General features: G+C 23.3%; 1 protein-coding gene across 1 annotated transcript; it reads left to right on the plus strand.

Annotated features, from left to right (window-relative positions):
* The first annotated feature begins 3,325 nt into the window (after positions 1-3,325).
* On the plus strand, positions 3,326-6,124 carry LOC145831717 (zinc finger MYM-type protein 6-like). The gene is made up of 4 exons (XM_082939031.1): positions 3,326-3,330; positions 5,100-5,336; positions 5,378-5,524; positions 5,710-6,124. The coding sequence occupies exons 1-4, from the start codon at positions 3,326-3,328 to the stop codon at positions 6,122-6,124; spliced, it is 804 nt and encodes a 267-aa protein (XP_082795157.1).
* The last annotated feature ends 21,009 nt before the right edge of the window (positions 6,125-27,133 follow it).

Below are 27,133 nucleotides of genomic sequence, written 5' to 3' on the forward strand. Positions count from 1 at the left end.
ATTAACATTAGAAAATGTATACTAAATCACCGATTATAAAAAAGAATAACTCAATTTAAAACGTTTTTGAATATCTTTATGTTAAAGATTTAAAAGTTCAAAATAAAAATTTCAAAAATAATTAAAAAATAATACTTTTGTTGTTTACTTTATGTTAGTTGTTAATTGCTGAACACTAGTTTATAGAAACATTTCAAGTTTGTAATAAAAAATATTGTTATTAATTTTTTTTAGATATAAAAATATACCTTACAAAATAATTAATTACTAAAATTAAAGCAAAACAAAAAAACCTTATCACAAAAGTGTATACATAAGTTAAAAAACTGTATGGTCATTATATAATTTTCAATAAGTTTTTTATTTTTATTACGGTACTATTAGTTTAGGTTTGTGTTATATGAAATATCAAACTTCCTGAAGATAATTGTTATTATAAGACATAATGAGTAAATTTTAATATATGTGTTGCACTTGTGTTGAACAACTAAAAAAAAGAATAATGCCTATTTAAAATAAAATCAAACAAGGATATAATGTCATTAATAGTTTGCAAGTTAAATAATATAGACAACAACAAATTATTTTTCAATTATATTTAAATATTTTACAAAGTATTTATCACATTATGTGACTAAAAATACATGTTTAATGTTTTGTGCATTATTACACACATCGTATTTTATCTATACTTTTAAAGGTAATTATTGTTTAGGATTTAATAGTAAATGACGTATTTAGGAAATGGTTTAATATAAAAAAGTACTTTTAATAGACATTTTATATATTCTAAACATAAAATTGTTTTATTTTAGTTTACAAGTAAAAATATTAAGTACAAGTAACCTTTTTTTTCTTAAACACCTTAGTCGCTGTTAGTAACTTATAAAATAGGTACATTCTTATTTACTCATTACTAAGTATAACTTGTTTTAAACTTTTCTTAATGATTTATAACTAGTCAGTGTAACCGTCCTCAATAGTATGATTATAGATTGGGTTTTGTTATAAATAAAGCTGCTCTAAAAAAAGATTATCGAAACGGTTGTTTAATTTTACAGACGTATAGACGGAACGCCGGCTTCATTTTACTTTGTGACTAAAATAAAAATAAACATGGATTGTAATTGAATAATTCAAGCTATATTGAAAAAAAGATATCAAATGAAATTATAAACAGTTGCTTAGACAACAGACAAAATTTTAATAAAACTAGCAACAACAAATTTATCTTAAATAAAATTTTTCTGATAAGTTGTTTTTTAATTAACTTATTGACGTCATCAAGCTTTGCCTATAAAAGCTAGTTTTGTTTAAGTGCACATAAATAATAATATTTTTCTACAACAAACTATGTCTCTTGCACACCTTCATGTTGAAAACTTTTAAGTCACAGTATTTGACAAAAATTAAATTAAAAAAAAGAAGGTTAACTTTGAATTCTTTACTTCTAGTAATATCAAATTACAAATCATAAGTTTCTTAGAATTAACTTGTTTTTGTATTTTCAAACCTTTTTTCTACAGTATTTATTAATTATCAGTAGCTTAATCTTCTTGGATAAAATCGTTTGATTAATCTTAACAATAACCTTTGTTTTATTAAGTTAAGCAGTTTTGAACTTTTTTTGACACACTTGATATTATACATTAATGATACGAATGATTATAATTAAATATATTTTTTAAAATAGATTGAATATTTTCAAAAACGACTTAAGTTTAAAACAACGATATACAAAGTATACAAACTCAAAACATTGATACTAAAATTTAGATTTTTTAGTCACTTTATGTTGCAAAACATAATTCTTTATAACAATTAAACACTATAACGAGAGTTTTAATATTACAATTAAACATTTTAACAAGACTTTTAATATTACAATAAAACTATTTACATACAATGTCTCTTTTTTTTTGAGCAAACTTATTTTAAATTCTTTAAATATTCCGATCTATATTCATTTTTTTATGTTATATTTTCGAGTTTTTTTAAACCATACTAAATAAATTGTGTTAACATATGTTACTGAACCTAAATTCATGATAAACTTGTAGTTTTTTAACTAATACATAAATTTATATAATGTATATTCAATTATATAATAAATTAAAAAGCTATTTTTCGGTATGTTGCTATTTTGATTTATTTCTAAAAAAAAACTTTTTACATTTAACACTTCTCTTTTTTTAAATAAGCTTGAACTTTTTTTTTTTCATTTTTTCAAAATGTGAACAGATTTATACTTAAAAATTAACACTTTCGGGCTTGTATTAATAATCAATATTAGAAAGAAATAAACAAAATAAATCATTTAAACCATTTTCTGCTAGATTCATTTCTTTATAAGACATTTTTTTGTCTTCTAATAAAAAGTAAATTACACAAATTTATTATCTGTTAATTATTCAAATATAAATAAAGACAATCTAATAGTTAATTCATTTCAAACAGATTTGTTTCACTTTCTTCACTGAATTTGTCTGAAGTTTTTGTATCAATAATAACCACTTTATTTAATGTTAAGTTAAATCCCATGCTGCAACTACTTTGTCAAAATAAACAAATTTAATTTTTCTATATTGTATAATGTCTCATTATATTTCGCTTTTTATGTATTGAAAATACATAAATTTATTTAAAATTTTAGTTATCAATTAAAGAATATTTTGTGCAAAACCGTGATGACACTATTAAAAGCTTTAAACATTTTCTTTAAATAAATTTAAAGATGCTGTTGTGCTAAAAATTTCAAAACTAGATAAAAATTTCCATTTTGAATAATCATTTTTGCAATCTGTTTTTAGAAAGTCTAAATTTTCGTAGTTATAGCTTGTCTTTAGTTTCTTTTTAATGTACTGTATAAGTTAATATATGTTTATTTGGTTTCTTATCATTGTATGATTTGTTCACAGTTGTGTTTTAAATATTTTAATTATTGAAGAAATCCTAATCTAATTTTTACTTTTATCATTATAATCAAAATTTTAATTATTTAGATAAGTAAAACATCAAGAACCAATCTACGTTTAATCATTTATGACTTCAAATATGCTTCGTAACAATTCTTTTTTTTCATCTAAATAATTAAGCTTGCTCACAACTTATAATAGTTTTAATACAACTTTAGATTTCTTTTTTAAAGTTTAAGTTTCCGATAAACTTCATTACTGTTTTAAGTTTGCACTATCCGTTAAAATAAGTTTCATAAAAAGTTTTTCAAGCTGAAATTTAAAATTTACGGTCGTTTTGAAATCATAAAAAGACATTTTTTTACTAATATAAAATAATACTTGAAATATAAAGTATACTCTGAGAAAGAATGAAGTGAATCTTATGTACGAAAAGAACTGAAGTATAAGTTTTAAAACACTGTTACAAACCTGTTTATTTTCAGATGCACATAAATCTATCGCAAGAAATTTAAGAAATCTTCTTTATTGCATGAAACTTAGATTTAGTTTTGTTTTGAGATAAATAATTTTTTGTTCGTTACTATCGTTAGCTACTGACAAAAAATAAACAAAAAACTAAGTTATTATCGTACATTGTAAAAAATTAATGTTTTAAGATTATGTGTTTTAGATAACATTTAATAAGAAAAGCTTTAACAAAAACAAGTAAAAGTTTTTAATGTTTTTCAAACAAGTATTATTCTACAAAAAATATATAAACTAGGTTTTATTCTATAGTTAGTTGTAAATAGTTCTATCTTAAGTAAAAAAAAAGCCTTCATACAAAACTATTTCTCTTTCTTATACTGGCTCGAAGTGTCCAGACTGCCACAAAAAGTACATTTGTTTGGACTCTGCAGGAGTAAAAAAAACTAGCTTTGGTCATATTGAGTTTAATAAAGTAAAAAAGAAAGCCAAAGCTCAAAAGTAGCTGTATAATTAAAGTAATTTTGAAAAAAATAAATTAAGGACTAAGTAAATAATTTATATTTCCAAATTAAATACTCATATATGTGTTTAGAGATTTTACACAAGTACCAAAACTAGACTACCTTTTGCAAGAAAATAACATGCTTAATAAGACTGTATTTCTAAGAAAAATTTCTTAATGCTGAGTGTGTGGCAATCCTGAATTATAATTTAACCTAGAACTAGCTATTAAAAGGGTTTCAACTTTTTAGAGCAAAAACTTTTGTTGAGTTTTTAAAAATCTATCCTGAGTTACATCAAACTAGTCAAGTCATCCTGATTTATGAAAAAAAAAGTTATAATTAATAATTCAAATAATTGACAGGTATCTTTTTTTGTTAAAACAAGAGATCAAATAGCTAGTAAATAAAATAATTAAGAGAAGAATTTTTTCAATTTTTAGAGTCAATAAACTTAAGTAAAAAGTAATTTAATAAAAAGCATACCAGGCTAGCTTGAGATTTACAAAAAAAAGGTAAATATTAGCCAGCCTGAGATTTTCAAAAAACCTTTATAAAATTCAAACTATCCTCAGTGTGCGGCAACTCAATGTTAATTTAAGCCTATAACTTCTTTTAATTTTATGTGCATTTTATATCCAGTGCTTCTGAAATGGGGTTCCGCGGAACCCTAGGGTTCCGCGACGCCTCTCAGGGGTTCCGCGAAGCTTTTCGAAATTTAAAAAAGAAATTTGAAAGAAAAAAAAAAATCATAAAACTTCAAAAAAAAAAGTAACACATATAATAGAAAACATATATAGTTATAGCATTCATTGATCTGCATAGTGTGTATCTAGCGGTAGAACTTTAAATGGGTATTTATTATTAATAGGTGTCCTGGTTGCGCAAATTTTTGCAAAGTTTTTGAATTTCTATTTTTAGTGAAGTCATGAAAATACTGGTATTATCACTAAAGCAAACAATATAGGAGCAATCAAAAGAAATTCTAAATCTTTTCACTCTAAAACTAAAACAAAATCTTTATCATAAACTTATTTCTGGTTTATTATATTGTTTCAAATGCTGTAATAATGTTTAGAAAGATGTCTATTAGCTTGATTTAAAATTTAATACTTATAAAATCTTATTTTTTAGTTTAAAAATGCTACTATAATTTAAAAAAAAATCTGGCCAGGCTTATAAAACTTTAAAGTGTTGGAGAATTCATCATTAGCACCAGCAAAATTGAGAAGGCACCAAGATGCATTCATAAGGACAGTAAGTCTAAAAAGTTGGACTATTTTAAAAAGAAGGCACATGCCTTATTCTTGCAAAAGAATGCTTTGAAATCATCTATCAACCCTTCCACCTCAATTTTAAAGGCAAGTTATAAGGGAGCATTGAGAATTGGGATATGCAAGAAGGCTTTCACTATTGCTAAGGAGTTTGCCCTTCCTTTCACTACTGATCTGTACGAGAAGTTGCATCAAAAGCAGTTGTTAAAAAACTTAGAACAACTCCTCTGTCTAATGACACCATCCAATCCAGGGTCATGGAGATGGCTAGTGATACAGAGGATGAACTACTGGAGAAATTAAAAGCCAGTCTATTTTATGCTGTGCAACTAGACGAGTCCACTGACGTAAGCGGCAAAGCCTTGTTACTCGTTTTTCTTAGATATTGTGGGCAGGAAGGATTCAACGAAGATATATTATTTTGTAGAGAATTACCCACAAAAACAACTTCTGTTGAAGTAATGAAATATGTCGAAAATTAGCAAGGGTTTTTTATCAGCAAGGGTTTAGAGTGGAATAAATGTGTCGGCATTTGTACTGACGGTGCAGCGTCTATGACTGGGCTCAAAAATTGTGTAGTGAGGAAAATGAAGAAAAAGCAGTTGAAGCTAAATGGATATATTCTTTTTTACATAGAGAAAACTTGGCAACAAAACATCTCACTTCTTGTTTACAAGAAGTTCTCTCAGCGTCGATTAAAACTGTTAATTTTATAAAGAAAAAAGACACAAAGGCCAGATGTTTCAATTACCTATATGAAAGTTTAGATGCTGACCACCTACGACTTCTTTATCACAACGAAGTTCGCTGGCTGTCGAAGGGGCGGACACTGGTTCGTCTCGTTGAATTTAAGAAGCAGGTTTTCACCTTTCTTAAAAATAAAGGCTCAGAATTAGTGAAGTTTTTTTACGTCAGGCTAGCTTATCTCACCGATATTTTCGAAGAATTGAACGCTTTGAACTGAAGCATGCAAGGGAAGCAAAATTCCATTTTTGTCATGACAGACTAGATTGAGGCGTTTAAAAATAGAATTAACTTTTAGAAGAAAAAGGTTAGCAATTATAATTTTGCGATGTTTCACCGGTTTGATGAGGCCCATAAAAGAGCATAGAATTCAACTTATACGAAATATACAACCACCTTGATTTTTTGTCTTTAAAGTTTCAACATTATTTTCCTGAAGATATTCGCATCGGAAATTTATGGATTTTGAATCCTTTTATGTGTGATATTGCTTCAAAATAAAAGAATGTTCCTACAGATACAGAAAACGAATCGCTGCAACTATCTGAAGATAGCAATTTAAAATTGAGTTTCAAAGGGAAGGAGCTTTTAGATTTTTGGATATTTGCAATTTCAGAGTACCCCGTCTTATCAAAGCGTGCAGTAAAATTTCTTTTACCATTCACCACCACTTATCTTTGCGAGTCCTGGTTTTCGCATGTAACAAACATTAAAACGAAGCAAAACTGTATGCTGACTCCAACATTATCTGCCTGTCTCAGTCTATCCAAAATCCAGCCGTGCATTGACATGCTTGTTGCTAAGAGACAAGTTCAAGTATCGCACTAAATGTTTTTTATTTATTTTTCGTTAGGCATCTTACCCGTTTATTACAGTAATCTGTGAATTCGATTAGGTTCATGTTCATTTTGTTATTTTTTGTAGCTCTCATTTTGTTTTTATTATGCAAGGAAAGATTTTTATGACGTTGCGATTAATCATGTTTGTTTTCGTTTATTTATTATAGAATCATAAAATACCTATTGCCTCTGGCGCTCTTTGAGTTTGACTCGACTTAATACTATTACAATTGGTATGACTTCTAACAATGATATAGTTTTGCTAAAAAATTCGTTTTTAACTGAAAATCTTTTGTTTTTTGCAGGAAATATTATATTAAACATTTTATGTAAAATTAAATTAGAGGTTCTGCAGAAAAGTTGAACTTTGGAAAAGGGTTCCGCCACTAAAAAAAGGTTTAGAAGCACTGCACTATTCAATTATGGATAAAGGTATAATGTTTACTTAACTTAAGTTATTTAAAATTTAAAACTGTTACTTAAAAACAATTAATTACTATTAATATGTATCTATTTAAAGAGAACTATAACTATACTTTAACTATTTTTATCTTATTAAAAGTATTTTTTATTGAACATAAGTTCTTTAATTTTCCTGTAAATATATAAATCAGCTTTGAATTTTCATTATTATAGGACTGATAATATAGTTATCATGTGAATATGTATATAGGAAATATTGTTTAGTTTAAAGATTAGTTAATATTAATAATCTAAAAGGGAACTTTCTTTACTAAGCAAAATATTGTAACTTAACTATACTAAAAGTAAAAAGGAAAATACTAACCTTTATAATATAACCATGATCGTAGCTGGATGACAGCTTCCTTTACATCAGTCAACTGAATTCACATGAGCTTCGAGCATTCTCTCTATTCTTTCAGATGCCAACTGTTTCCTCCATGTTTATATAAAGAATGATATGTGACAATCAATTCCAAAATAGAACAAGAGAGTTAAATGGCCAATAAACTAAAATCTAATGTAAACACCACTACTAAATATAACTTAAATATTTAACTATGTCGCTTAAACTAAATAAATATAATAATAATAAGACAAAAATGAAAAATTTTGAAATCTCAAAATCTTGTGCATCCCAAAAAAAACTTCGTGTACACTAGTGTGTACCATTGTACACCGTGCCGACCACTGGTTTAAAGTAAAAATTCATACAATGTAATCCTATGTTAAAAAACATTTTCACCACATAAAAATTTCGCACAAGATAAGTATTGAAACGAGTTTGTACTTTTTGCATACAACTTGGTTAAGTTTTAAAAATTTCAAAAAATATTTAATTACTTAGTTTTCTATGTATTAAATGCAAAAAAACAAAAAAATGTGTGGAGCATACGATCTTAAGTGATTTCCAACATAAAAATTGTTTATAGTAAAAGTGGTAGAAAAAATCTTTAGTTTTTGCCTATGTTAATTCAAATAATTAGATATTAAACTCAAGACTTTTAGAATCTTTATTATTTAATTTATAAATAAATATAAGGCTCAACTTATGAAAATAGTATTATAAAATTTTTATTAAGCAAAAAAAAGATCGATATGAAACTTAAAACTAACATTAAGTTAATTAAAAAAAAATTGGAATAAATAAACATGTAAAGATAGTTTATAAAAAAAATTTGATAGAAAAAATGTTCACTTATTAAAAGCTTATATTTAATATAATAAAATATTTATACTTTTAAATAGTTTAAAAAAGTATTTTTAAAATTTTAAGTCTAAGTTTTTCTACAGGTAGCTTTGAACATTGCTACTCTATAATAACATCTTTTTTGTTATTATATTTTGTTTGGTTTAATTGAATGCTGTATTTATTTGGAATTAAATCTATAATGATTGTAATATCCACATGTCAGTGATTTTAAATAATTTTTTTGGTTCAGATAACTATTGATAGTAAACTTGATTATATAATATTATTATATAATATGTAAATGTTTTGGTGAAAAACTTCATGACGTCACTAAGAGTATAACAAGTTAAAACAATTAACTATCATTTAACATTTCAATTAAGGAAAGAATTAAATTGTTATTTTTGTATTTGACTTTTTTATTTATTTTTCAAACCTCTTTTTAAGGCTTAGTTGTTTGCAACTATAACATACTTTGTTGTCTTATATTTTTGAATACATTTTTACTATTATAAATGAGTATTATCATAAATTCAAATAAAATTCTGCAAATTAACAGCTCTGCAGACTTTAGTAGAAAATTGTTATAGAGATAAAAATAAAACATTTTTTCAGTAAAAGCTTATACTAAGTATAATAATATATATTTATATTAAAGTTTTTGAAGTCTATTATAAAGTTTTAAAATTATAAGATTCTATATTGCTTAAGATAACTTAAATATTGCTTTTATATAAAAAAAAAAACAGCCTTTTTTATTTTTATCATCTTTAGATGTTTGGTTTAATTGTATGCTGCATTTATTTAATTAATCGAATTTATAACGATTATAATAGCCACAAGACAGTGACTTAAAAATTTCATCAAGACTGAATTCTATTGTTAATAAATTTTCTTATGTTTTATTATAATGTGATATCTAAATGTTTGGGTGAAAAACTTCATGACGTCATTAAATAATATAGAAATATTTCTTTAACACCTATTATTTATGAAACTTCGAACATCACGTTAAAGAAACTTTTATTTATGTTTTATCAAAATTAGTATCAAATATACTAACAATGACATCATTTGTTTTTTCTTCAAAGTTTGTATAACTATAATAATTAAATTTTACTAAAAAAAGTGTTTAGACTTTTACAATTAAATTAAAAAACATTTAAATTATTATTAAATGTTTTCTGATGATACCGGGATTCTAATGATGGTTTTGAAATATCTCGGAGTTGAAAATTTCAAAAAATCAAGAATCAACTTATAGGCCAAAACGTTAAGGCTTAAAGTTAAGATGGATTTACTGTATTAGATTACGTACAAAATACTTCTCTATATGTGGAGAGTTTATATTGATTATCTAACTGAAATAAGTTAAAAAAAATATTACATTAATATCAGTTATAAAAGAAAAAAAAAATTGAAGTTATTTTATACTATTTATTGACATCTTTACTTCTACAACAGTTTAAAATTGATAAACAAGGCTTATGTTTGTATATTTAGCCAAAGCAGTAGCTAAAAACGATAATAAAAATTTAAAATGATTTTAGAATTACTGCTGGTATATATTTTCTAAATAAGTTCAGTTTCACTTAATGTAGAAACAGGTTTAACTATTTGAAAAACAAATATTATCTTTAAAGTCAAATTAAGAAAATATATTGTTTTAATATTTTTTTATTTTTCAAACATAAATATTTAAAATCTAAGTTAAAACATCAGTTCAAACTTAGGCTAAACACATCATTTATCAGCTCACAAAGTTGTATATAAACAGCAATTTCATAATCGTCAAATAAATATTAAACTTTTATACAATATATATAAATGATAGGAGAAGTTTAATTAATTAGAAATAAGAACTTTTATCATTTTTTATGAATTTTCAAATAATTGTTCCTAGTTGAACTTTGTGTAACTCTCCTTCCACAAACAACACATCCAAACGGTCTATCTCCAGTATGAATTCTGATGTGACGGTTTAAACTTGAATCTAGAGAAAAATTCTTCTTGCAAACTTCACAATCATGAGTCTTTTCTTTAGTGTGAGTCAACATTTGTTGTTTTATACGATAAATATAAGCTTCTTCTGACAAACATCACACTGAAAATTTTTCTTACCACTATGTATCAACATGTGTCTTGTCAAATTATGTTTTAGAGTAAAACTTTTGTCACACTGTTCGCATTTAAATGGTTTATGATCAGTATGAACTACTGCATGTCGTTTTAAATGACTTCTGTGGGCAAAACATCTTTTGCAAACATTACACTGATAAATCTTCAAACCAGAACGAGTAAGTTAATGTGATTTCAAATGACTTTTTCATGCAAAACTTTTATTACAAAGGTCATTTATATGTTCAGTATTTTTTGTTACATAATTGTAATTTGATATTCCTTTTAGCGGCTAAAATTAAAATTAAAAAACTGTCTGATTCTAAAAGGTATTTTTAAACTCCTAAAAAAGTACCAAAATCACTTAGTTGTTATTAGTGTAAAAATACTCTAGTATAGTTGTGTTCTAGAAATATAAGCATCATAAAATATCAAATAATCATATTCAAACTAAAAGATTTTATAAAATTAACTTTTTTTTTTTTGCTAAATTTTTCTTTCACCAAACGATGACAGGAGTTCAATTTGATATCAAATTCAACTTTTAGCTATAGTATTTATAATTTATGTAAAAGGGATATGTAGGTTAATTTTTTTGAGATAGTCTGACTTTTGTACGAAATGTTTTAAGAATTAATTCAATCTGTGTCCTTAATAACCTTATATATTATTAATTTATGATATTTTGATTTATGAAATTTAATATGCAGTTTGGCGCCTTGAAGACAACAGCTTGTAATAGCTACAAGTTAGTAATTTAAAATATCCCAACAGTACCGAAACGTATTGTTCATAAACTTACTTACATTTTATTTTTATATAATATGCAACTGTTTATGTGAAAACTTCATGACGTCATTAGTAATCCAAGCGATTAACTCTCATTTAACATTTCACATAAGAAAGAAAGGATATTATTTCATTTTTGATTTTGTTATTTATTTATTGAACCTTTTTTTTTAATTCTTAGGTGATTGCAACTAAAAGTTGTTTTGACTTCTTTTATTTTTGAGTACATTTTTATAACTAGAGATGTTTATCATCAAAAAATAATAAACTTGTTTAAGAGCAGCTCTGCATGCTTTAGTAAAGTTATTATATATGTATGAACAAATCATTTTATTTTCATTTAAAGCTTACGTTTAATATTTAGCAGCCATATCAATACAAGTTTAAAACATTCATAAGCAAAGCAATAAAACGCTTTTAACAAAATCTTATATAATCTAATTTTGTCTCAAGGTTTTTAATTTTTCGTTTTTTAAAATGATGTTATAATTTTAAAATTTTTAAGCTCTTGAAAGAAAAAATAAACTTTTTATGCTTGTTTTTAAATAAACAAAAAGAAAGTTACAAAAAAAGAAAATTCTCTAGGAATTTCTATTTATGTAACTTTAAATACCACATTAAAATATTTTTATTTTTTTTTTATCAAAACTAACATCAACTGTAAAACTCCGAATGACGTCATTTGTATTTTCCTCCACAAATATCTTAAAATAAATAAAGTAAAGTATTGCAATTAGGGTAATTAAATTATTACGAATTTTTACAATGTGAATATTATAGTATTATTTTAATAATTTTTATTCAATATAATTTTTCTAATTAAATAGAAAAACTTTTTTTCTTTTTCTTTTAAATATAATAATTTAAAGTTTTTAATTTTCAACTTGTGGCTTATATTAAACAAACTTTGAGTTTTAAAACAAATTCAATCATAAAATTTCAGCCTATTTTTTGGTATTTACGTTTATGAGAACAATTATGATTTAAACTTGCTAGGTGTCAGTGTAACTTGTAATTAAAAAAATAGTTTTACTTGATATTTTCTCATGATTTTGATCGGTTTTATTTCTATTACAGCTGACCTTTTAAGTACCTTTGTTTAAAGAAATGCAAAAACTAATAAAAAAAACTTTGACAATTTTATCAATTTAATAAAAATGTTCACTTATGTCTATGGAAATCGCTACCTTAGTAAACCAACTGAAAAAGTTAACGTTTTTTTAGATGTTAGCTTAATAATTTACAATGTCTGTCAGTATTGTTTTAAAAAACGACATTTTCCGTAAGTTAAATTTAAAGTATCTAACGATTTACTTTAGATAAATACTATTTTTAACATGAAAATAATTTTAACTACCTACTAGGTTTTTTATGACACTAACTACATTTTTAATATTAATATTAGTAAGAAATAAATAAAGTTATTATCGTCAACTTTCTTTTTATTTTCAATTTTGTTGACTTTTTGATTTTTTGTTAATGCGTGGTTAAAAATTATAGTAAAAAAATACTACTACAGCATTTTTTTGTTACGAAGTTAGAAGGATAGCCTTAAAACACTTTTTAAATTTAATTTAAACTTTGAAACCTAAACGGTTATTATATAATGTAAAGTTTGTTAATTTATATCTAAAGTAACTATATATATTTAAAATGAAAATTTCAATCAGTAAAAGACTTTTTTATTGACTGAATATATATTATTATTTCGTAAAAAAGTTTAGCTACGACCTCTTATGCTTTCAAAATGCTAATATAAAAGTTTTGTTTTTAGTACATGTGCAAAAAATTACATAAAGTTTTAACAGCCTATTAGCTGCATTGACCACATTAATAATAAACTTGTTAATTATTTAATGGAGTTAAAATGTTGTGCATATACGTTAAAGTTTTTCACTTCAATTCGCTGAATACCGATTTTTACTGAATTTCATTAACTTTATATTTCTTTCATTAATAAATTTGTTTAAATATTAATAAATGAATGGAAATTATATAATTATTTTTGGATAAATAAACAATATAAGACACTGATACTCGGGTATTTTATCAAATAGTTAAAATTTTGAATCAGAAAAATCAATCATATACTTTACTTTTTCTGTAATGTTAACAAGCTTAACAATAAATTTTTTTGTATTGAATTGAATTTATTTTACTACTTTTTGAAAATATTTTATAAATGTTGTTATACTTTTTCATTACTAGTAGAAGTAACGTAATTTTAAAATTCTTAAGCAACTCTTATAAAGTAATTCTTAGGTAACACTAGAATTAAACTAAGTTTTCAACTTATCTATGAAACTGTTTTAAAGCGTTCGTAAACTTGAGTAAAGTTTTAAATAAATATGTTTATTAGATAAAAGGCTAAATTACATTATATATAAACTTTAAGCAGTTCCCTTTTTTATTTGTTTTATTTAAACACTATGAGTACTGTCCATTTTATGGAAAAGTAAAGCGAAAACTTTTTGATTTTGTTAACATATTTTTGTAAAATCTAGTAACTAGTGCTTTAGTTGACAATAGTAAAATAAAATCATTTTTTATTATTAAGCTTTTTACATTGAGCACTGTACTTCATAGAGTTTTATAAAATATGTAAAATTTAGTAACAAATTATTATTATATAGTTAAGCTGCCTGGATTAATATTCAACCTCTAAATTAAAACAATTAGAACAAATTCTTAATCTTTGAAAATTCAAAAATTTCAAGTGTTTTTACATATAAAATATGATAAAAACATTATTCAATGTGTTTGTGAACCAAAATTTGAAAGTGATTACTATTTTAATTTCTTGCGCAAAAATTGTTTAGAGTTGGAAACTTAATTCCAACTATTAGTATTTTGTAAATTAAACTAATATACTTTTGTTTTATACTACTTTTATCATAAACATGTTTCACATTTAGTCAGTTAGGAATAGTTCTATATAATTTTATAAGTATTTTAAACAAAAGATGTATTTTAAGTTCACTTGAGAAACTAAAGATTTGTTCAAATGTTAAAACACACTTATTTTAAAACCAGAAAGTACTTTTATAAAAACGATAAAAACTTAGACACAACTCTATATTCAGATAAGACAATTCAGTTGAATTAGCATAACCTAAACTATTACAAAAACAAATCTTTTTTCATTTTACAACTCAATAATTTCAGAACTAAATAAGCTAAAAAAACAAAACTGTACAAACACTTAAAGTCTAATTTATTTTTATACAGCGTATATATAAGAAATCTTATGCGATAACAACTATCTATTTTGAAAAAAATATTTAAATAATTTAAAGGTCTGTTTCAATAAAGGAATCAATTTTAAACACATAAAAAACAAATATAGTACTCATGATTTAACTTTTTAGCAAGATGATGTTAGCCAATTTGAATGTAAGGTCATTTCACAAAAAATAAATTACGTAATTTTAATTTATAAAAGTTTCAAAAACATTGAAATCGTCATACAAAAAAAAATTTTTATTGCTATAAAAATCGGTCTCCAGAAATAAGGTTTTTTGTTATAAAATAATTTTCTATTGTTTATGAACTTTCAAATGGTTATTCCTATTAGAACTTTGTGTAAATCTTCTTCCACAAACATTACATCCAAATGGTCTATCTCCAGTGTGAATTCTTGAGTGACGGTTTAAACTTGATTTCCGAGAAAATTTCTTCTTGCAAATTTCACATTCATGAGGCTTTTCTTTAGTGTGAGTTACTATGTGTCGTTTTAAATCATAATTAAAAGCAAACTTCTTCTTGACAAACATCACACTGAAAATCTTTCTTACCACTATGAAGTAGCATGTGTCTTGTCAAATTATGTTTTAGAGTAAAGGTTTTATCACACTGTTCGCATCTAAATGGCTTATCATCACTGTTAACTACTTTATGCTGCTACATATTTTTTATTAAATTTTTAAATTACTTCTTCGAGCAAAGCATCTTTTGCAAACATTACATTGATAAATCTTCAATCTAGAATGAATAAGTTGATATCTTGTTAAATGACTTTTCCATGCAAAACTTTTATCACAAACATCACAACTGTAGAGGTTTTCATCTGTATAAATTCTTTTATGTTTCACTAATGCTAATTTTGATGTAAAATATTTCCCACAAGTTACACAATTATGATCACCTTGCACATTCGTTGTAGATTAAATGCTTTACAGTCATAAACCTTGCGTTACAGCCATAAAAATTATTAATAATTTATCACTACCAAAGGTACTCAAAGTATATGGAATATTGAATGTTTTTAATGCAGCTAAAACTCTAAGTAATATTAAAGTATAGAGTTTGAAATTAATACAGCTTAAACTAAATACTTTGATGTCTACTTTTGCTTATATCACTTTTTATAATATATAAACTTTTACTACTTACTGTTAATTTAAATAAGTTAAGTACGAAGTAAACATTATAAAAAAGATGTACATTTTACAATTTCAACGATAGTTTTTACTAACTATAACAACTTCAAATAGTTTTGTTAAACTGGTTGACAGTAAAGTAATTTTTGAAATATTTGTAAAATCAACTAAAATCTTTTAATAAATTTTTATATTTAAGTATAGATAGTAGATAGGTTTTACTTTAAAATTTCACTTATATGACTTCACTCCAATAAATTGTTGAGTCTTTTTAATTTTTATGAAATGTTCAGACGACAAAAACTAATTATATTAAAAAATTAAAAGTACTAGTTTGAGAAACTAGTAAACTATCGAGTAAAATTGTTACACTATTTTAATTAGATGCTTAGAAATTCATTAACATGGTATAGTTATTATTTTAAGAATTACAGTACTGAGTTTGATTACAAAAGCAACCTATAGTAGAATGGTAAAAAAAGAAAGTTAAAAGAAAATTATAGTGTAGTACCATTAAACTAGTTTTAATGAAAACATATTCTTGGTCAATTTTTTCTTTATAATATTTAAGTACAAAGTTACTTAAGTATTTATTTAAAGGATAATGGAAACTGAGTGATTATGGGGTCTATAAAAGTTTTTTATAACTGAAAGTTAGCATCAAACAACTTATTTCATGATCTAAAACAGTTTAAGCATATAAAACTTATAAAACAAGCTATATATTTAAGTATACTAAAACTGGCATTGGAATTAGAACAAAAATAAACTCAATTCAAAATGTTTATTTGTCAGTATTTTATACTTCGAATTATGAAAAATGTTCCATTTTAATATAAAAGGCAGACTGTCTATATACTATTCATTTTTATATACAGTATATACAAAAATAAGGTTTATTTAATCATTTTCGTAGAACAAATAGATTATAGAGATAACATAAACTTTTTATAAGTTAACATAATGTTTAAACAAATAACTAAAAAAACCAAAATTGTTTAGAAACTTAAACAAATTATTATTACAAAATTTTGTGTCAAAGTGTATGAACGAACTCACGACGAACTGCATCAAAGTAATATTTTTATAATTAAAGTAATATGTGCATTAAATTGTAAAGTAAACAATTATCAGGCAAATATTTAACTCTGTAGGTAACTTAATACTTTTTTTAGGCAGTCGTAGAATTATAGTCAGTAAAATTCAAATTATACATTTTACTTTTGCTATACATGTTTTAGTATTGAATACCAAAAGACTTACAATTACTAAATATATTTAAAATAATTTTTGATAGGATTAATAGTAGTATTTCTCATACAGGTTATATCAAAACATATACTAACAATAATTAAGCAAATATTTATGTATTTTTTAAAGTAATTTGCGGCATAGAAAAAAAGGTTAGCCACAGTCACTTAAATTAATTAAATATTTATTTAAGAAAAAAGCTAAACAACATGTATTTTAAATAGTCCCTTAGTGACAATACTTTGTTTTACCTGCATATTTATTATTTGGTTAAAATAATTTTCAAAACTAATTAAACAAACACTTTTGTGTTGTACAATATTTAATTTAAGCTACTCTAGTAAAATTTAAAAAATTTGTTGTAAAAAAAGAAGTTTAACAACATGTTTTTTTTTCGAATTTTCTATTAGTTACGTCACTTAACTTTACCTACATGTTTTATATTTTTATTTATTAAAAATTTGATTGAAGATTTCAAGTACCCACTTAACGTACACAAAAAAAAAAACTCTTAGCTCACAATTGTGTCAATACTATGTTTATGATATGTCCTTAATGGTTTAAAAACCATAAACAAAACAATAGTAATTGGAAAACGATTTGGTTTTAATAAAAGATAAATCAAAACAAATCTAATTACAATAATTAAAAATACGACATAAAAGTTAAATGTATACTTAGCTACACTAAAATGCTGAATAAAACTACAAAACAACAAACATAAACTTTTTTATACGCTACATAGAATTGTATCGCCACTTTATTGTGGTTAAAACTAAGATTTCCGCATGTACACTAAGCTTTCATAATTTTAAAAATTATATATTTTATTAACTAAACAAGTATTACGGATAATTTTAAGTGACGTCTTTAACCGTTACTAATTAAATAACGGAATATATATAATTCATTTATTAGTGATTTGTATGGTAAGCTAAATTAAGTTTGCATTTATTTTGTCTTTTGATAATGCTTTTGATACATAAATTTCAAAATATTATATACTTGTTTCTTTTATTTATCGGCTGAAAACTACTAACTTTTTATATTTGATTAAACAAATATTTACAAAGTTTGTGACAAACTGACTTCATAAAATATTTAATTCAAAATTATCATTTAATTAAACTATTACTTTTGATTTTCAAAAATAGGAAAAAAGTATAATCATTAAATAAAAGTTTGAAACCAATTTTCCAAATAAAATACTACCATTAAGTTTAATTTGTTGTATATTTATAACTTTGTTAAACATTAAAGTTTACTTGCGTTTTGATAAATTTTGTTTTATTTACATTAAGCTTACTTTAAATATTAATTGTTAAAAATGAAAAAATTAAAAATAATGTTTCCTCAATGTTTTTTAATGACGTCGCCTAGCTTTATCTACAAATTTATTATTAAATTTTGTATATATATTCATTTAGCATTTTAAAGTTTCGATAACGATACACATCAAATTTTTAGCCCACAAATAATGCAATAGTTGTATTATTATTATCTATATTTTAGATCAAAGAAAATATAATTAACTTTAATTCTTAGGTTAAAGGTTAAATAAATTATTGTGCATAAATAACTGTTCAAAAATATAGGTGTAATCGTTTGCTAATAAAAGATTCTAGTGAAGTAACTTCACCGGAATATAAATAAAAACAAATTGTACAGTAATCTTTCTTTATTTTACCGAATATTAGTATTATATTATTATTTACCTTTATTATAGGTAAAATACTAATTTTAGTTGAGACTTAATAATCACAAATATCATATAGTTTTATAACAGTCGGATTTAATATTAAGTTTTTGACCTATTATTCACTAATATCTGTAGAAAATATTTTATTTTAATGAAAATATGTATACACCTACTTTATTCTATGCTTCTATTCTCTCATTACAGTGATTATTTTTTTACAGAACCCAGTTGAAAAGTGTTGACTCGTTAACACACAGAAACATATGTTGGTACAATAAAGGAAGATTACTGTACAAAAAGTGCATAAATATTTTTTTATTAATAATAGAGCTTTGCTGCAAATTAACATGACGTCAATGTAATATTTAAACTACAAAACAAATGGCAAAAAAGTAGCTCACAATTATATGGTAACTGTTTTTAACTACAGTTTTGTTCTTTTAACACATATCTTACGGTAAGGTCAAAATATTTAAAACAATTAACTTCAATGATTTTTGTTTTATAAATTATATTTAAATATAATGACTTCAACAATAACATTTTGATTAACTTTTTAACTACATATACATTTATCGAACAAAAAATAATAACTAAGATAAAAAAATTAAGATTATATCGATTTTATTCTTATTTAAAATCAACAAATAAAATGAAACAACTGAACTAGTTGGTAACTTTTTTTTTAATTTTTATGAATGTGGTTTATACTTTAATTGTTTGTTATTTAATGTAAAATGTATAGCTGTTTATATCAAATATACTCACAAAACAAACGTGATATATATAAACTATATTTAAAGATCAACTGTAATGCTGTTAAAAGGTTTTGTTTTAGTAATGAATTTAAATAGAATACGTTTTTTAAGTTAGTATATTCATATATACTTATTTTTTATGTATTTAACTTACTTCTTTTGAAAGTTAAAAAAGTGTGTTTAGCATTTTTTTAACATAGAACATTGATTGATAAAATACAACATTTTGAAAATTTAAACTTTAGTTAATCAGAAGATTACTGAAAGTTTTATTTGAAAATAAATAGTAACTTTACTTTGAATAATTAGTTGATATTGAACCATTAACTGACTTGTTTCTGTTATTCCTAATATCCAAGTTTTTCAAGATTTTAATATGATAATAATTTTTTATAATTTTATTAGTACATCGAATTAGTTAAAAAAAAACTCACGTTTGAGTTACAACATTTAGTTTGAATAATTAGCTGGTGTTGAACCATTAACTGACTTGCTTCTGTTATTTCTAATATCTAAGTTTTTCAAGGTTTTAATATGATAATAATTTTTTATAATTTTATTAGTACATCGAATTAGTTAAAAAAAAACTCACGTTTGAGTTACAACATTTAGTTTGAATAATTAGCTGGTGTTGAACAAACAACTGACATTTTTCTGTTATTTTTAATATCCAAGTTTTTCAAGGTTTTAATATGATAATAATTTTTTATAAATTTATTAGTACATAAAATTAGATTAAATAAAACTCACGTTTGAGTTACAACATTTAGTTTGAATAATTAGTTGATATTGAACCATTAACTGACTTGCTTCTGTTATTTCTAATATCTAAGTTTTTCAAGGTTTTAATATGATAATAATTTTTTATAAATTTATTAGTACATAAAATTAGATTAAATAAAACTCACGTTTGAGTTACAACATTTAGTTTGAATAATTAGTTGATATTGAACCATTAACTGACTTGCTTCTGTTATTTCTAATATCTAAGTTTTTCAAGGTTTTAATATGATAATAATTTTTTATAAATTTATTAGTACATAAAATTAGATTAAATAAAACTCACGTTTGAGTTACAACATTTAGTTTGAATAATTATTTGGTTTTGAACAAACAACTGACGTTTTCTGTTATTTTTAATATATCAAAACATTTATTTAACAGTTTAATTAATGATTCTATAACTACTTTCGTAACTAAACGATGTAGGTACAATATTCAACTAAATTTTCTAATAAAACTTTCAAAATTTTAACTTTACAGTTATATATTTGTTATACCTACTTATGTAGCTTAAAATTCTGCTGTACAATTATAAACTGATAATGTAATTACTGCTGTTATATATAGATAATAATTAATTATATGCTTGTTATATAAACATATGTGACGTAAAAACAAACATTCTAACAAATTTGATTGGCTGGATTTTAATGGTATATGTAACAGTGATATATTGAAATGGTTAATCATTTCATTCAAAATAAATTTAAAGTAACGTTCTAAACTAATATTATGTTTCTTTTTTTTTATAATGGTAGAAAACTTAATAAATAAAATTTATAATGCTTATTGTTATTAGATGTAATCATTATTTAATGTCATTTAAAATACTTTTTAGCAAACTAGATATTTTGATTAACTTTTTGGTTAAATATTTTAAGTGTACTTGGTTAAAACTTATGAATCATAATGCTTTTTGGTAACTTCAATTTATTTGCTTAGTTTTATGACAAAATATTTTTATTTTATATTTTTCTAAACAGTTTAGTAGTTTATTCAAGTTGAAGAAGTGTCAGTTATTTGTCATCGAAACTCGATTGTGAATAAAGTGTTTAATTTGCACACCTTTACTTAAAGTAAGTACTTAGAAATAAACATACATAATTCTTCATGAATAAAAGTTTATGTTGTGTGTACAAATACGTTTAAATAAAACCTAATATTATACTTTTAAATCCTTTTCTTATTAGGTTATAAATTTTTTTCAAGTCTTGCTAAACTGATAATGATGTTAAGCAGTGTTAAGCCATAGTAGTAAATTTACTTTTATTGTAAAATATAAGTGAGTCACTTGTATTATTATAATTTAAACACTAATCATAATTTATAAGCTGTTTTTTTAACTATAAACTGTATATTTAAATCTTTTTGAATAAAAATATATAACTTATACTATTACTCAATATTTTATATACTTTAAGTAGCTAAACTAGTATTAACATTTATAAACAATTTTTACAAAGCTTATATTTATTAAGCATTTGTTCAACAATGAAATTGAACAATAATTTTAAAATACATATTTGTGTAACTTGTGAAAAATATTTTAAAACCAAAGGGTGTTGGTTACCCAACATCCAAAGGTTCATTTACGCTTAGGGATTAATGCAAGTGTGACTTTACTATTGGTATTTGACATAACTATTACTTAACTCTAGACTTAATATTAGTAGATACCAATACTACTATAAATAACCAGGCACAACAACTAAGTGGCTTTCTATTTGTAACGAACTTCAATGAATACAAAACCATTTGTTTATAAACAAATAATCTATAAACTTAGTTATAAACTTATTAATTAAATCAAAAAAATACTTATGGTATCATTAATGTCACAAAAAGTTAGAACTTAAGTTTATATTTTATTCTACATATTATAATATATTAAATATCTTTTGTTTGATTGATTCGACGTCATCTGTTTTCAAATCACAGATATGTGACATAATTAAAATTCATTTTAAAAGCAATTGTGTTGTTTGTCACCTACTGAAATTATTCATCTTAACCGAGCAAACGCTAGTTTTATAAAAGTGTATATAAAGAAAAACGAATAACTTTAACTAACTTTTTAAAATGTTTTAAAGGCACGGTATTTAAGCTAAAAAAGCTTTAAAAAAATCGAAAGATTAAGTTTTATTTACTAATAAGTATGTTTAAATTTAAATAATTGAATTGTTTATTGCAGTTCAGTTTGTTGTAATTAAATTTACTAAGCATTCTATTTTCAATTATAAAAAATGTTTTGTAATGTCATTGGGAAAATTATAACAGTATGTTAAAATCATATGGATAGTAAATTTTTGCATTTAAAAGCAAAACACTATGAATACATAAAATTAAAATTAAGATTAAAATACAAACTGATGGAATATACTAATAAGTATCGATTACTTATACTTAGTTTTAAAAGCATTTTATTTTTATGCGACTAATCGTACAAAATCTTAAAATAACATTTATTATTCAAAACAAAATAAAAAGTATTGTAAAAAACTTTCAATTTTTTTCTTGTATACACAAAATTTTATAAAATATGCTTGAAGTATTTTACTTTATTGCAATATTTTAACATAAACATTTTTTCAAATTGATTTTTTTAGCTTATGCTACCTCTGTTTAAGTATATATAAAATGTTTTGATCATTAAATATAAAGTTTTTTTATCAGAAATTCAATAGTAGATTCATTTGTTATTTCTTACTTTAATTCTAGATGTTAAGTTTTAGAATATAAACTTTACTTTTTAAAGTATTCATTTATTTATTTTTTACAAGTGTTTAATGAAAATTTTCTGTTGAAACTACAAATCGGATTTTTACATAAAGATTTCTAACATCTTTAACATTTAACAAATAAAACACGTGCAACTCAAACTTTAAAAACCTAGAAATGCTTCGGTCTTAAAACACTAGTGTCTATTTTAACGAGTTTTCACTTGTAATAATTTATAGACAAAAATGTTATGTTATAAAAATTTTGTATCTGTTCTGTTTGAAATAAAATGAAAAATCAAATATAAGCTTGGAAAGGTAACACTAAAAAATTCTAATGTTTACTTTAATGTATAAATACAAAATTAATGATGCCCTCAATAGTGGCTTAAAATAATTTTACCTGAGAACAACCACATTTGTATTTTTACAATTTATTTATAAATTTTGTTATTGTCAATAACATTTTAAGCGAATGACTTTTTGACGTAACTAAGACCTAACTTTAATGTTTATAACAGTGACCAACTTTCAATATTTTTTTTATTCAAATCTCCAAACAATATAATGAGCGACCGTTTTTCCTCAAACAACAAAACTGGGAAAACAATTTATATGCAAGCTAATTTTTAATGTCAAAAATAGTTCAAAATTTAAAATATTTTTTTTAATACTGCGTTTTTAATAAAGTTATGTTTGCTTAAGTATGTTTAGTTTTGCTAATGTATACAGTTAAGTTTGACTCATAGTAATTTGTTATAAAGTTTTATTTCATTATTAAAGTTTTCTTAATATGTTTATTCTTCTATAGTTTAAAGTGATTTACCATATAACTTATTTTTAGGTTTTAAAAAACATTTCGATATAATCTTTGATTAATTATTTAAAGAATGTTCGTAAAAAACTGACTCTAACTTATTTTTCATTTAATAAAAAAAGCTTATTAATTGTTTTAGTTTTTTTACTTAATTTGATGTCGAATTTTCTTTTTAATATATCTTACTACTTTGAGTTCCTTTAAAAAAGTAACCTTAGTGATGTAAAACATAAGAATTCGAATCTACATTTATTTAGCTTTTAACTTTTCTCTTAGATAAATAGTTTACTATACATTTACTACAAAAAAAGAAACAACAGTTAGAAATGTTAAGTGTTAACATTAAAGACTCAAAGCTTTTGTTTTTTTAAATTACTAGTGATGAAATAGCCACTTAGTATTGGCTTTTAAATATCTAAATTTTCTTTATACTATAATTAATTCTTATATGCAATTATATCATTTTTATACAAATTCAAGTTTGAAGGCTTAAAATAAATGATATCAATATGAAAAAAAGATCAGTAGTATAACTACAAAAGTTCTACTAAAAACAAATAGTTATTGATTTAAAAATAAATATTACATAACTTAAGCAATCTATATGGACTAAAAATTTATGAATTTGACTTTCATCTCTTCAAGGTTTTTATTTACCTTTAAATTTATTGGATACTGAAGTTTGTTTCACTTTTAAGCTTTGAGATAACTTATTCTCAAGTTAATCATTCCGTACCAAAGGTCTGTAGGCTAGGTACAGCTTTACATCAAAATATTTTAATCATTTTTAATTATTGATGTAGTTTTAGATAACGTGCAGATTTGCAAATTTAACAAGTTAACAAATTACTTTTATTTTTTTGACAAATATTTTTTTTCTGGGCGACTAATGTAAATAAAGCCTTAATAAAACTTGTAAATAAAAAAAAAAAGTATAAATTTAATGCTCAACACAAGATTGGTAATTACTTTCTCAATTATTAAAAACTTTGATAAATTAATTCTTAATCAATTAATGACGTCATTCAGCTAACCCAGCAAAAGCTAATTTTACTAAACTGTACTTGTTAAGAAGCATATTTTTATCTTTGTGCAGCCTGTTGAGGATAAATTTAATGTTGATTTGTAACTTAAACTATTTCAAAAAAAATTTTAATTACTTGATAAATAAAGTTTTATAAAATAATATATGCTTTAAACTGATAAATTTTCTACTAGTACAACTGTCATAAAGCTACTATGAAACGAATGTAATTCTTTTAGTTATAAAAAGTACCATAGTACGTCATTGTTATTAAACAATATACAAATTTAATTTTGAATATATAAGCATCTAAAAATTGTAGCAATTCCTATAATAGTGTTGTTAAAATTTAATGTCATAATCATGTCGCTAGAAAAATTTGTTATCAAGTAAAGAATCTACTACCACCATCAGCTTTATGTTTCTTATATATATTATAAGTTATGCTAAAAGACAACGGCTACATACTATGAAAGTTTTTAGCCAGCCTTAGCTTTTATGAAAATTTGTATTTCAACTATTTAGAAATATCAGCAGATGTATAACGAATTACATCAAAATAAGCAGTAAATTTTACTCAAACTCTAAAAAATACTAGACTTTTTATGTTTATTAGATGAAGTAACAACCTTGAAGTAATAACCGTTTTAAGTATTTTTATTTATTTAATGAAAACGTCGCGATTGAGATGCAGTTTGCTGACCTCAGTACAATTATATGAAAAGAATTTAATTTGATAAACATGTCTGTTGAAAAAGCTTCAATAAAACTTGTAAAAAAAAATTATACTTTGTTCAGTTATGCGGAAACGCCATGTAAAAATAAAAACATAAGATTGAGATTCAAAAACTCGAGGTTCAATTGAAAAAAAAAAAACAATTAAAGGTTGTTAGAAAAAAATTGTAGTTTTTTTTGTTGAGTTGTAGTAAGTTGTATTCTTCCTAAATCTAACTTATGGTTTAACTTTAATTTTTAATATAAAATGTCTTAACTAGATATTTAACGATAACAAAGCATTAAGAAAATTAGTATAAAAGGTTGATGTACGATTAAATAAAACCTTTCAATCATCTCTCATTGATAGAGTTTATGTCTTGTTTAGGACATTTTTTTCTGTTTCCAAAATAGATAAGTGTTAATAACAATATAAAAACTAACGAGTATTTTATAAATATGGAAAATAAACAGTTTTCAGTCTATTTTTAACTTTATAATTATAAGTATATTTGCAATTTTTTTAAATGAGTTAGGTTTATTCTAACTTAGCTAGAGATTAAATACTCAAAATTTTAGTTTATTATAGTTTAGAACAACTTAATTTTGAAAAACAAGTTGATATTCAATTAGTATTTTAATACAAGTTTAGTTATCCTAGAATTACATGTTTGCGTACAACAAAACCTTAAAGAAAACTGCAAGGTTATGCAAAAAGTAAAGACTTAAGGTGAGTATAAAGTTTTTATTAAAAACTAACACATCATTAATTTTATTTTTAATTTGAAATTTTGCCCACAATAAAAATTCAATTCAAAAAATTTACTAATAAACTTGATAAAATAACACAAGGTTTTAAAGTTAGTCGTTAATTAAAAAAAATATATATGAATATGTGAATACAGTTTACGCAACAATTAAATATTACAAACTTCCTAGCGATAATTTATGAGACCTTTATAATGTTGTTTTTATAAAATGAAAGTTTGCTATAAAAATGATTTAAGAATTTTCTTTATAATAAGCTGTTACTATCTTCAAAGAAAATAAGTTTATGTATTTTTCTTTGTTCAATTTGATTAATTTAGTTATAGTTTTATTTAAAATTTATAAGTGAGTATAGGTTTTTATTTTAGTTTTAATCACTGTTGTTTGTTTAGTAACTAACACATCATTAATTTTATTTTTAATTTGAAATTTTGCCCACAATAAAAATTCAATTCAAAAAATGTACTAATAAACTTGATAAAATAACACAAGGTTTTAAAGTTAGTCGTTAATTAAAAAAAATATGTGAATATGTGAATACAGTTTACGCAGCAATTAAATATTACAAACTTCCTAGCGATAATTTATGAGACCTTTATAATGTTGTTTTTATAAAGTGAAAGTTTGCTATAAAGATGATTTAAGAATTTTCTTTATAATAAGCTGTTACTATCTTTAAAGAAAATAAGTTTATGTATTTTTCTTTGTTCAATTTGATTAATTTAGTTATAGTTTTATTTAAAATTTATTAGTGAGTATAGGTTTTTATTTTAGTTTTAATCACTTTTCAATAACTTAACGATTTTTCACTTATTATTTGTCGAACATTTTTTTTAAGGACAATGCTACTAAATCAATTTAATGTACAAAGTATTAATGGAAAAGAAAGCTGTTTTTAAATTAACTGTATTCGATCATT

Source organism: Thalia democratica, chromosome 3 (assembly GCF_965202585.1).
Source record: "Thalia democratica chromosome 3, ktThaDemo2.hap1.1, whole genome shotgun sequence".
NCBI classification, from domain to species: Eukaryota; Metazoa; Chordata; class Thaliacea; order Salpida; family Salpidae; genus Thalia; species Thalia democratica.